This window comes from Ascaphus truei, chromosome 6 (genome assembly GCF_040206685.1).
Source record: "Ascaphus truei isolate aAscTru1 chromosome 6, aAscTru1.hap1, whole genome shotgun sequence".
In the NCBI taxonomy this organism is placed as follows: Eukaryota; Metazoa; Chordata; class Amphibia; order Anura; family Ascaphidae; genus Ascaphus; species Ascaphus truei.
In genome coordinates this window covers 74,037,702-74,051,544 of record NC_134488.1, presented here as the reverse complement: position 1 = coordinate 74,051,544, position 13,843 = coordinate 74,037,702, and the positions used below count along the sequence as shown (strand labels likewise).

The 13,843-nt window shown below is 39.6% G+C and overlaps 1 protein-coding gene across 1 annotated transcript; it reads left to right on the top strand.

Annotated features, from left to right (window-relative positions):
* Positions 1-1,768: 1,768 nt before the first annotated feature.
* On the top strand, positions 1,769-11,192 carry TMEM52 (transmembrane protein 52). The gene is made up of 5 exons (XM_075604839.1): positions 1,769-2,049; positions 2,642-2,700; positions 2,791-2,832; positions 6,718-6,887; positions 8,780-11,192. The coding sequence occupies exons 1-5, from the start codon at positions 1,987-1,989 to the stop codon at positions 9,073-9,075; spliced, it is 630 nt and encodes a 209-aa protein (XP_075460954.1). The 5' UTR covers positions 1,769-1,986; the 3' UTR covers positions 9,076-11,192.
* Positions 11,193-13,843: the final 2,651 nt, after the last annotated feature.

The following is a 13,843-nucleotide window of genomic DNA, read 5'->3' as shown; positions in this document are numbered from 1 at the left end:
CTATACCTACCTGATTGTGAGACAACTGCGGTGGCCATCCCGGGAGCGGGAACCATTTGACAGTTGTAGCGGTAACATGTACCCTAAACATGCCATGTTTTAAAAGATTGAATCTTTTCTACATGCAATAATTACCACCCTAATTTTGTCACAATATATCAACATTTTTACACTATGAGAGTTGTCCATTGGTTATAAAACTGGAGCAAAATCACTGAAAAAAGAAAGAGAACCCTATATCAAAGAAAATGAATATATTGAAAGCAGTGGGATTTACTTCTATGATACATCTGGTACAATTAATTTGCAGCGATTTTGCCACAGTTTTGCGCTGGGAGATTTCAGCGAATAAACTCTTCTGTGGCTGGAGGTATGTGAGTGGCACACTTCCCTGAGGCCAGCCTGATAGGGGACAGAAGGCACTTGTTACTTATATCTTTGGTAAGTAGATTGATATTTTGCTGTATGAAAGCATAAGGGTTACTACACAGTGTTCAGAAAATCGGGTATGTCACAGTAGATTATTACAAGTAATAATTATTTGATAATCTAATAAATACTCTTTGGAATTGGTGACAGCACGATGCATAGCTACAAAATGTTGTTTGGTGAAGAAGATAAGCACGTTATAAAGTGCTTGAGACAGAGCAAGAATTATGGTCCAAAACGCTTATATAAAATGTTTCCTGATAAAGGATGGTCACTAGGAGGACTGAAAAAACGAATTAGTAAAACAATGTATCGTTCATGAGTGGGACAAGCTGGATCAATGCGTTATCGGCTATGCAATCAGACAGAGGCGTTCTCGTTTTCGGCGTTTCAGTAGGAGGACATTTTTAACAAATTCTGAACCATATTTTGAACTCAAACGTTATAGTAATCTTAGTGTTTCAGATTAGATTACAACACTTTACGAGCTACGAAGGAAAAACTCTTATTTCTTGTTTAATGATCATGAACCTACCACAGGGACATAATACAGTGCCATCAATTTAGTCAACCAATGGAGAAGAGTGATCTGGCACACGCTCAATAGTACAATGATAGGTATCACCTGCTGGTGCCCACGGACCAAGGGGGATCGCCCTGCAAAGTCCCCAAGAAGTCACAAAGGTAAGAAAAACAGTCCAGGCACGCGGTCTTTCCAATAGAAATAGATCTTCTATCGGAAAGACCGAGTGCTTGGACTGTTTTTCTTACCTATCAATTTAGTCAACACCAGTTGTTTGTCGACAATGTGCTACTTATATAGTGTTAATCTATATAACAGACCTACAATTGTTTACATTTTCATGGGTAATTGATTGAGAAATATATGATATGAAGAAAAACAAAAGGGGTCCCTTTTTCTGAACAAGTTTATATATGCATCCCAGACATACACACTGCCATAGGCAAGTGGATATAAAAGGGATCATTTATGAAAGCCCTTCGTACATCATTTGTCATAATCTCTCGGGGTGCAAAACCTCTGCAATAATAAATTCACCAGATTTACAATCAATAAATAAAAACAGCGACTTTGCTGCTTTCCATTGTATTTTTTCATTAAAATATCAGGAGCAGTTGTCTTACCAATTTTAACCCAGTTTTACAGACAGGAAGGTTATTCCAAAATGATGACTCCCCCCATTGTTTCGTAGTCTATGATTTTGTATGCCATATTGTTCCTGTTTCCCAGTGTTACTTATTATCCCGTGTGATAACACATCACATGGTATCTTCCACCCTCCCCACACATTGTGGGAAGCTCAGCCTGCTTGTATAGCAAAGGCAGGAGCCAGTCACACAGACGGGCGTGGCGCAGAGCTGTGCAGTTTATGGGCGTGCAGGGAGCTATAAACCCTCTGTGGTGTCAGGCGGTGGGGCAGTGGCGTGTCCGTGTGCTTTGTGTGAGCTGCTTGTGCAGCGTGCTCGGGGGTCCGGACTGTGTGTGTTCTATTCACCGGAGGAAGTAGCTGCTGGCTGGGATTACAAGCAGTGCCAATGTGGGCCTCCAGACAGCACACGTGGGGCCCTTCCCTGCGCCTCTGCTGCTTGCAGCTGCTGGTAAGATTCAACCTCACTCCGTTTCCTTTGTTTGTGAGGAATGGTTTGAAAAGCCACGTGAACCGCTGCCTCCTCACATCCCATGTCTGCTTCACTGTGCTACCCTCTTTTACATACATTATTCTTCGCTGGGCTCATGCATGTCAGCATCGTTCTTTCATATAGTCTCATCTTGTTGGTAAATATTTAATCGGGTGTAGATAACTCACGGTTGTTTCCCGACTTGGCAGATCAGTGGTTGGTTTGACAGCTATTGTGTTGTGTTTTAGAGCTGCCTAAAATGAAACCCTATTTGGCAGCATTTTCTACTTTTGTACAATCGCATCCAATCTGCCGAATTCAAAAAGCCATGTTGGTAAATACTTTTTGAGTTAAGACATGTTTAAACACATCTGATGGTGTCTGATGTATTGGCCTTCTGGTTGTGAAACAGAAAAAAGAAACACCAGGTTTAACAAAGATAAACATGGTCACTGAAACGAATTGGATGTGTTTGCCTTTATGTCCGGTGCAGCGTTGTTGTACTGGTTTTGCAGCTGGGAGACTTTGCATAAGTCTGTGTTACTCAGTACACCGCTTCTTCTTCTTGTAGATCTCGGTGTGTATTGCTGATGATGACGGTGATGATAAGGAATGTGGAAAATCTGGACGGTAAGCAATGCTCTTATGATCTCGAGGTTTTGGTGCCTGTGGTTTATAATTTACTTTGTGTAACTTGGATATTTTTTTTTTGTTATTTAGATGCCCTCAGGCAAACAATTGGATGAACCTCTGGTATGTTTGGTAAGTATTAAAATCCATGCAGTCTATGCTTTTTCTATTAAACCTTCATTTCCCTTCCAAATTCTTGATTTGTTGCCATGCCCAAGATAATTGCTGAATAATACTTGGAGCTGAAATTATCCATCTTAATTATATTTGTTCATAATGGCCTTTTAGTGCATTGCTGGTTAAGGCAATCCAAGCAGCTTAAAATAAAAACTTTTCAGTTTTAATATATGCAGCCTTTGATTATCTGTTATTGAAAACTAATTACCTAAACTGCCGATCATTTAGTTCTCCTGTGATGGAGCAGCAAATCCTGCTTCCTTGTTTCAAATCGATCCTTCAGTCAGTGTAACTCGGCTACAATGTATTCTAATATCACCACAGTAACATTATCTATTGTTAGTTTGCAGCTCAAACTGCTGGGAATATTGGCAACAAATGATCACAAACAGGAAAGTGTTACAAATATATTGCACTGCTGGGGAAGTGTTTAAAACCTGCTATAGAAATCAAAGGATGCTCAGTATATTACAACTCATTAAAAGTTGAAATGTAAAATAAATAAAAAAAGAAAAGTAGCATCTAATACTACAGAATTACCTTTTTAACGCAGGTAGGTATTGCTGTGATTGATCCTTTAAAAAAAAAAACTCTGTTGTACAGAAAAGATGATACTAAATATTGCAACCCACTGTAATTTATTTATTTTTAATCTGCATTTGCAGTTTAAGAGGTTTTTAGGAGTGGAGTTAATTTTGTTAAAAGCCACCACGTGTGCTCAGCTTTTTTTTTTTTTTTAACATCTATTCATAGCATTTGCATTTCTTTGCCATCTGCTTGCTGGGTGTTGAACATGAGTACTTGTGTTGGTAGCAATGGAATTGAGGCCAATGTATGTTGACCCCCCCCCCCCCCCTGCCACCCAAAGCTGATACAAAAATAGACCAGTGCCATGTCAGAATAATGACCTGTGTAACAGGACTGTCACATGAAAGCAATGCCCAGCCAGCTAGGTCACCTGCTGGTTACCAACACTATATAATATGGGGAGCAGGTGAGTGAGCAGACGGTGTGACTGAAAACTGACACTGACTTTGAAGTGGATGGGGACTTGGTTGAAATGCTGGCATCACCTTATGGCCTTCTCTCCCTGTGCCTCTGTCATCAAACATTATATATTGTAATCTTGTGTTGGCAGGGACTTTGTAAAATGTCACGTACAATGCGCAACATTGTAACTGTGACTGTCCCATTGGGAGAAAAACGTATAGTAAAAACATCCTAGATCAGTACTCTGGCTTTAACCGTCTTGTATGATGTAAATTGGTTTCCCTCTGGAAACAGATTTGGACTTCATCTCGTTTTGACCCTTTCATTTACACACACCATTCATTTTCTGGACACAGGATTGTGTTTAAGACTCCATGTTATGTGACATTCATAAGCTTTATTGTGTACCTGTTGCTTAAAGCTAAATCATTAAGTGATATTTTGTCTGTTTTTATGGTTCTTTTGAGCATCCCACAGTCTATCAAATATCTTGTATGATGTAACACTGCAGATATATCTGTGTAAACGCTTTTTCCAAGGCACTTTTTGAAGGATATTGCACTTTTTTTTTTTTTTTTAAATCTTTGCAGCTCAATCTTGCATATAATTTTAAAAACGGGGAGTTGTGTGGGCTCTTTGAAATTAAGGGATTCGTTATGTTACAATGCTAGTTAAGGGTTTCAATCCTGACATATGCAAGGAAGTTACTTGTGTGAACTAAAATGTCGGGCAATCTGATTTACCTTGTGTGTCACTTGGTAAGTTTGTCAGGGTTTCAGCACAAGGTTTCCATAGGAAGTCCATCCTGCTCTTACCACAGAAAATGACACAAAGCTAGAAGGCAATTGGAACACCAGGACAGAGCAGGAGCCCCGGAAATGGAATATTGTGACAAGCACGTTATATATTTGTTAAAGGTGACACATTTAATGTGTGGTTTAACCGACACAACTTAAGGTGTGTGTGTGTGTGTGTGTGAAAATGGGGGGGGGGGGGGAGGGGGAAGGTGACCAACCCTCCATTGTAGTGGTACAGCAAATAAAAATACCACTTATGATCACATTCACATGTTTCAAACGGGTCACAGGCGGTGCAGAAAAAGCTGTGGAATGCTCTGCCTGTAACCGCTCCCAGCCACACACATTGCAGAGTCAGTATAACCATCCTCTCTCACGGAGACCCAAAAGGTTGAAATGGCTGAAAGTTTACTGGCCACACATTTTCTTAACCCAGGCTTTGCTTTAACATTTTCCCTCCTTTTTTTTTTTGTATTTTTTTATTTAAAGCTGTCTAATACGGATGTGATAAGCTTTTAGTGATCCATGATAAAATGGATATGAAGCAAAAAGTGTCACTGTACTCATTTGCATGTCGTTACCCAGAGACTGCAGTGGAAGCTCTGTGTGCTAAGAGATGATTGGGGGGGGCGCGGTTGACGGAAAGACGGGATTACAGACCTGTCTGAGATGGGTGAATGTAGTATTTTTATTTGCTGGGCGACTGTGTGTGTGTGTGTGTGTGTGTGTGTGTGTGTGTGTGTATTTATAATAAGTGTTTGTAACCACTACCAGCTCCACATTGCACAGCCAGTATCCATGCTCACACGGACATCCAAAAATGTGCTCTTAAGTGACATTTCTATTTATTAAACATGTAGGTGATTTATTTGTCGAAGGATACAGGGGGGGGGGGGTTGAGGGGGAGAGACAAAACAGAATCTGATTTATCCAAACAAGGAATGCCCTCAATAGCAATAATAGGACTTTTTTTTTAATTTATTTTTTTTGTGCCATTGTTTTAATTAGATTAACATCTGAAAATTGATGGGGGAGGCAGATGGAAAAGGAAATGCAATGACCTCTGAAAAATTAAACGTTCCTATTCTAAGTTACATGTAAAAAGAAATCCTAAAATGACGACTGGCAATGACCCCTATACAAATGTGATGAACAAAAATTTTTTTTTTGTTTGTTAAACCATGTATCTCGCGTTGCAGTGCATTAATTTTACCACCGGGAATCCCCTGCTCCAGAGGTGCATATCTCCTAAAGGTGCTGCCAGTATTTTGATACTGTTTAAATGCCCCACGTCACACTTCCATTTGTATGATCTTTAAACAAACCTTTTTTTAACATTCTAATGTAATGCCTAGTTCTTTCTACTGTTTAACAGAAGGGGGAAATGTTTAACATTGAAACAAATATTCAGAATGCAGAAGACAACCTGGCATTCCTGTGAACTACTTTTTTTTTTTATTTTTTTTTTTATTGGGACTGCTTTTCAGTTTATTTTTTTTCAACACCATCAATGGATTTAGTTACTTTGGTCTCCCGTAACATAATGTGGCTTCTATGGGGTGTTTATTCTAGGTCTGCTTTGCCTGTGTATCACCAGGCCTTTGTACTTCTGCACTGTTAATTTAGGCATTTGAGTCCCCGCTGTCTTGCTTCTTAGCCAGAGTGGAAACATGAAACTGTCAACTGTGGAAGATGAAATTCAAGATGTCTCATAATATACATGCTGACATGGGACTTGAGTTTTAAATGCATGATTGAGCTGTAGTTGATCTTTTAACCTGTTTAACTGATAGCATTGAAGAGTAGATGCACATAAAGCCAGACATTATCTTTGCTTTGTCATAGAGTATTTTTCTGCCAACTTCCTGAATCATAATGGTCCAGTGACTTCTCTCTTACTATTCCAAACAGGTTTTGTTTTTTTTTGTTTTATTCCAAATATAAACCCTTAAATAAAAGCGCTGTCTGGGTCTAGTCTGTCAGTGAGAACTGTTTTACTGTCTGTGTTTATGTAGGTTCATTGACCATTAATGCCCCTCTTCGCTCTCAACAGGCTGATATTGGTGACCATTGTTATACTCTTGCTCTGCGGGGTCACAGCCAGCTGCATCAAGTTCTGCTGCAGAAAGAAGAAGCCTCCTGTGCAGCCTTTCCCGAGCCATCCATATGAAGTGACTGTCATTGCTATTGATAATGACAGCACCATTCACAGCACAGTTACCTGTAAGTGTTGACAAATACAGCAAGGAATTAACACGGGTGTGGGGTGTGGGTGTGTCCTTTCTGTCACACTTCACTGTAAAATTCTTCAATAGTTTAATCCCCCAGCAGCCTGATGATTCATGATGCACTTTGTTTCTTGGTTATGTTTGAGCCCTTGGCAGCAATGCCCCCCTCCCACTGGGCTGTGGGGGGAGACCTTCATTCTTTGAAACATACAAATATGTATTATTGAAAGCAAAAATGATAAGATAATTTTAATTATAAATTTCATCTATAATGTTTCAATTTGGGAAACCCATTTTAAAATATTTCAAATGATCACAAAGCACTTTAATTGGTGTCCAGGGAGAGCCAGACTCGGTATAACTGCAATATGTTTAGGAATACCCCTGAAGTGACAAATGTTTCAATTGTAACACTACAATGATTATTGCAACAGCCTGTTGGCAAAACTGAAGTGTCTTCGTTATTTGGTCTAGTATGCAGAATGGATCTCTCATGAATCAACAGAATACATGGCAATTCATGAACAGATGTCCTATAGTTTTACCATCTGTGTACCCTATAATTTAGTATCTAGACATGGGGTGGAAAAAGTGCCCAGGCACCTAAAGACGCTCCTGTGGTGGATGCTTTTTCTTGCTATATGATCTCCCTTCCCTTATCTACAGGGGCTTCTGGGAGTTGTAGTACTGCCCCTCTTCCAATAGTCTAGTGTATACAGATTTGCTTTTATTCCCAACTAGGGTTTCCCAGGCATCCCTAAAGGGTCCCCTGTAATTTTTAAGGTCATTTCAAAATGTAACCGTTTTACAATGCATCTGATCTCAGACTCTCTGGAGAGGGTTGGAGTTCCTCAGCATTTTACATAGGGTTCCTTGACCAAAAAAAAAGTTGTAAACAACTGATATAAATGAACTAGAAGCCCATGACCTCACCCAGGGTCTAGATCTTTGCTAACCACACCCCTTACCCCACATAGTTGCAGCAAGGTAATGAAATTGATCTGTTGTTGGAATACACATTAAATTCACTAGCACTAAAATACATCATAAGTTTTCAGTCAGATCCCAGTGTCCTCTAGATGTACAGTGTATACACGGGGATAAAGCCGATGTTGGAGGTGTTGTGACAATACTGTACAAATCCTAATGTTGGCTGCTTTTGTCATATATTAAACATACAGATTTTATCTGGCATGAAAACATTAATTTGCAGGGATTACCTGTGGTGCAGTCTGTATTTTAATAAATGGTAAAAATAGGGAAGACTAACAATATAATGGAATCCTGTGGACAGTCTACCACTATAGTTCTTGATGGAGGGATATCTGTGAGTGTGTAACAGATGCACACAGCTGGTAACAGTGCAGATATTATTACAGCCAACCACCCCCTGCTTTTTCCCCTTCAAATTCTGTCACCTAAAAAGTCAGACTGGCTCCTAAGGTGTGGGTTTTTTGTTTATCCATCCACCCCTGTAACGGTACACTTCATGATTTTTACCCTAACAGCTTTACATCACTGTTTTTTACATTTGCTTATTGGTCTGGCATTTCACGATTGTCTTTAAGAATATTTTTTTAAATGTTGTTTTTTTTTTTGTTTTGTTTTGTTTTTTTTAAGTCCTTTGGATCATTTTTTTCCAGTGTTCATTAAATATGGTTCTCACTCACACTCACTTTAAGGTATTGCATAATTGGTTACATGGTGTATGGGACGGTGCTTATGCCCTAATTGAAAAAGGGGCGTGTGTCCTTACCTTATGGTTTCACAATCTACAATTAATCCATTCAGTCTTAAAATACTTTTTATAGTTGAAACTAAGCACTTTTCCTTCCTTTTTTGAATGCCTTAAATATTGCAATTAAGTTATAGTATTCTCTCTTTCAGCATACAGTTCTGTGCAGTATCCACACATGTTTACATTCGGAGACATTGACAGAAGCACCATGTCTCCTCCTGCCTATAGCCTCTATGCCATGGAGCTTCCCCCAGCCTACGAGGAAGCCATAAAAATGGCTAAGCCCAGTGGTGATGCTAGCTTGTCTGTGGCTGGACCAAAACTGGAGGACATCACTGAGCAAGAGCTGCCAGAACAGCAGCTGGGGCAGCAAGCGTTAAGTGACACAGAATCACCACCTCGCTATGAAGAGCCTGAAGTTGGTCATGGACAGATCCAGTTATAGCCAACTGTAATGTAGGAACTTGTTCTGACCAGAGCTCGGCGTGTAATCAACAAGGATCATATTCTGCTACAGATGTCATGGATGAGGTCCATCCCAATCTGTTTATAGTGATGACCTATAGATGAACTTTTTAAGTGATGCACCCTTCTGCTGATGTTTCAAGGGTATATCATGTGAGTTGATTATAAATACCCAATGTATGTTCTGTGCAGAATTGAGTGTCTCTTTAAAGAGAGAGCTCAGCAAAGTGACCTAATTTCTTTTCCTGTTCTACATAAACTGTTTTTATTCGTTTCTATCTAGTGAGCTGCTTATGATGAATCCATTTGGTTCAGTGGGTAACCCTGGGGCTTTAGAGGGATGGAAGAAAAGTTGGATATATTATGTCTTTTACATACTCGCCCACACTTTATTAAATCCTTATCGATTTGGCTGCTCCCAACCAGCTGCAACCATTTATTTTTCAGTAATGTACAAACTTTGCAGAAAATAACTGCGAAATGCCTTGACACCTGACTCCTGGAAGATACTGTTTAATATTTTGCAATAAACAAACTTGTGTTGCATGGGATCAGATGTGAAACAGACGCCCTGGTGTTTCTCATTGAAACCATTTATTGATGGTGTTATATTACCCTGGTTAGTCCTAGGGTTGGGGGGAGAGGGGGCACTATGCCATGCATTGTATGCAGCTTGTCCCTGCCTTTTATTCACCAAGACCTTAAATGACATTCTAGCTTTACATTCCTCCTCTGTCCTAGCTCCCACCTCAATACTGCGTTCCTTCTTGCAGAAGGATTCATTTCTAGCAAATTGCTGGTCAGGAACTCGTTACTACGTAACGGAAATACCTGTATAAAAGTGTACAAATACCATAGTCCAGAAATGTCATTGTACATATTGTGAAGTGAGTAAATTAGATATATGGCTTAATGTATTGTAACCTATGTACCTCTTTATTGATTGCCTTAATGAAGAACTTTTTCTAATTGCAAGATGTATGTAAATATTTGTGTATATTATTTTTTATTATTATTAACCCAAGTGGTTCATAAAGCCAAATGCAAATAAAATTCCATACATATACTTTCTGTTCAAGGTGTTTGAAATGTGAATGCTTGGATGTTTTGGCCTGTAGCTTTTGCTTCTATAATGGTACTGTATTTGCAACTGCTTCTATTGACCTGTCGCTAGAAAGCCTTGTTTTTAGATGGCTCAAATCCAATTTCCACCTGTCATGCTACACATTTGTAAGCATCGGCAAAGCTTGGCAGTAACGTCGTGCTGTAGCTATAAAGTAAAAGGAGAGTTAACCGTTTGCTTTGCACCTTTCCTTCTAATTTTGTTTAGCTCCTAAAGTGCAGACTGAAGTTTGGGATGTTCCAAAGCTACAACACAATTTGGGAAAATTGCGTCGCACCCCAATGCGAATGAATGGAGAGATATATGTGCTGCGTCACAATTTTTTTTCCCCAAATTCTGTTCCAGTACCTTGCAAGCGGTTTCACACACCGGAGGATTTCCTCAATTATCACAAGCTCCACACTGAATCGAGGATTTCCCACACTGCAGTATGTGAGTTCTATTGATTTATCGAGGTGACTCCTCTATCAAGAGGGGCTATGTTTGTATACCCAAGCGTTTTAAAAGTAATTCTGCATCATTCATTTCCTGGTTGCTGGACCATTCTCGTAGAGAAAAAGGCCAGGTAGGCACTAGCTTCATTATCAACTAGCCCCATATACTTGCATTTGATATGAGCTGTTGGAGGGATACCCTCTCTGAAAGAATTTATATAGAAACATGCCTAATTTTTCTCTTCCTGTTAAAGTACTTGAGCTCCAGATCTCTTCCTGGGCTCATATACAATGTACCAAAGCTACGCTGTGACTTGGCATCTTGAGCTTTTTCGGCCCTTGTCATGCATGATATTAATTGCCTTGGGAAAATATCTACATGGGTGTATGCTACAGACAGACATATCTTGTACCAAAGGGGTTAAAAGGTCATGATGGATCATCATTCTTGTAATCCTACATTTTATTCCAAAATACTCCTATTTGAACAAAACAAGAAAATGCCAAACCCTTTCGATTAAAATGTTTTTGGGATTGGTATATTATTTTTAATGTATGTATTTACTTTATATGCGAACACTTCAATAACCTCCACTTTCCAATTCAAAATAAATGAAAATGTATTGACCTGCTTACTGGTCATGCTTTGATGTGGCTTGCAGGCTTAACACTTTGGCTAAAGGGTTTAACTAAATAACCATTTATTCAAGAGAATATACAAGTATTTCACTGTATTTTTGTAGCATTGGGCTTTTCTGTCTTTTGTACATTTTTTGCCATGCTCAGTAGCATATTATATTATATATTATATATATTATATTTTTGGGGCGGGGGTTCTGGGATTGTGTTTGTTAAATGAAATTATACAACTCTTTGATGTTTTTTTTTTTTTTTTTTTTTTTTTTAAGCCTTTGTAATGGTTGGAGACAATTTTTTGGATTTTGCTGGCTCAAGATGGCAGTCAAGCTGTGTGTGTGTGTGTGTGTGTGTGTGTGTGTGTGTGTGTGTTATGCAGTTCTAGAGAAACAACACCATCTGCTCCTTTACACAGTGGACATTCAACTAGAACTTGTTACAAGATTTTAAAAAGTGAGTCCTAAAGGTAAAAAAATATTTCTGTTAAATGGTGTTTTAAAATGGCAATTCTCCCTCCAGAATCACATGGAGAGAGGGAGGGGGGGTTAAGATGGCAAAACATGCAAAAACATTTTTTCAAATTGGTATGTAGTATTAGATAACACTGTCGGTATCTCTTATTTTGTTAAACTCCTAACACCATTTTTAAGGATCGATATTATTATTTTTTTCCTCTGTGTGTAATATGTAGGGGTTATCCTTTGGTTGCTACAGCAACCATTTAGAAAGTAGCCCATCCCCCAGTGTCGGCAGCCTTGTGAGACACCCCCCCCCCCCCCCCTCTCTTTCTCTTACACGCTCCTCCTTTTCACACCCTCACTCGCTTATGCCCTCATTCTTTCCCCTTCTCACTCATCCCTGACTATCCCTCTTACACCCCCACCTCCCACCCCCCTGCTCTTGCACCCTCTCCCTCATCTTCCCCATGTACTCCCCCCCTCCCCCCTCTTAACCTGTCCCAGATTCAGTGAAGTCCAGGGAGAGCTGGGGCCCGGCAGTTGGACATGGATCTTGGGCCTGGATAGGCCGAAGCACCGGTTGACCGGGCCCCCACAGGCTCAGCTGTCCTGGCTCTCCCCCTCCTGTCGGTGGCCCTGCTTTCGCACTTTTTATTTTATTTTTTAAGCTCTGCCCTTCGGCAACACAGTATCACAAACATCTGTTGTGTTCCAAACAGCCGACTGCCTATACTCTGAAATCTGTAACAATGTGTTCCATTTATAATATTACATATTACTATCAGCTGTAGCATGTCACAGACTAAAGCACTGTAAGAAGGCAGCCATTTATATAAGCACAAAATCAGGATATTGACCAATCAAGGTGCAGCTTAGGTCATTATTTCTCATTAAAGCTACTCACATGCTGCCTATAGTAAAACAAAAAAAAGGGTGAAACAGGACACCTGCTTTGACTAATATAATGTTGGTAAAGCCAAAAAAAAGGTTTTGCGTTAATCAAGGTGGTCTTACTCTAGCTTCTGTAGTTACTATGGTAACCATTAGACTGCACAGGGCTCTGTTTTGACATTTCATACTGGTTGCTTAGGCAGCTAAGTGTAGTTTTTCACACCGGAACCCACTCAAGTTAAGGTAATGTAAATAATTATAGTACAGATAATATAAATACTTACAAAATGTTGACATCTAGTATTTTAAATGTAACTAAAATTACATTGCAAAAAGCTTGCAACCTTTTTCACTCATCATTGTGTTCTGATCTGGCCCCTTTTGGAGGGCTAAATAAAGAACCCTGCTTAAGTCTCCTATGTTTTGCACACATAGACACGGCAGGTTTGTGGCAAACGTGTGCCGTGCGAAATGAGTGGTGTGCTTGACTGATCAAACTTCTCTGATCCAGGTACGCACACAGGTCATGCAGATGCACATATCTCACCCGCCCAGTCATGTACTTTCCCCGAAAGTTTGCTCTTTGCATTGTCACCGCTTCTATAACTCTGTGTTTAAAAATTCAGTTTGTCAACCAAATCTGTACATGTAACTACAAGGAGAGCTCTACCTACAGCTATTATTAAAATACAAAGGGACAATAGTCATTAAACAAATCACTCTGTTGCTAGTGGAACACGTGTAAAGATGGCACTGTAGTCCCACAGCTTGTGTTCTCACAGAAAATACAATGCTACTTATAGGATTGTGGTACTGGAGATCAGCTGATTTCCAAGGTTCTTCAGGAACGCATTTAACCCCTTGAGCTTTCTAGTTGGGCATCTCGTCTCAGCTCTCTATGGAACCTATTTTCCTTTTTGGGTAGAATTTATTTATAAAATATTTTATCAGCAAGCAATACATTGAGAGTTACCTCTCGTTTTCAAGTATGTCCTGGTATGTTTAAGAAGCGTTCCGATTAAAGCTAGTTGTTTTTTTTTGTTTTTTATACTAGTTGCAGTAACTTTCCCCATTCAGTCTGGTCAAATGGTTATAAAATCCTTGATGCAGTCCAGTATAGATGGCTGCCGTTGTGACTTTAATACATTTTTTTCTAAGCTAGTTAGGGTCCCAATTAGCACATAACAAATGCAGCCTGTAATACAT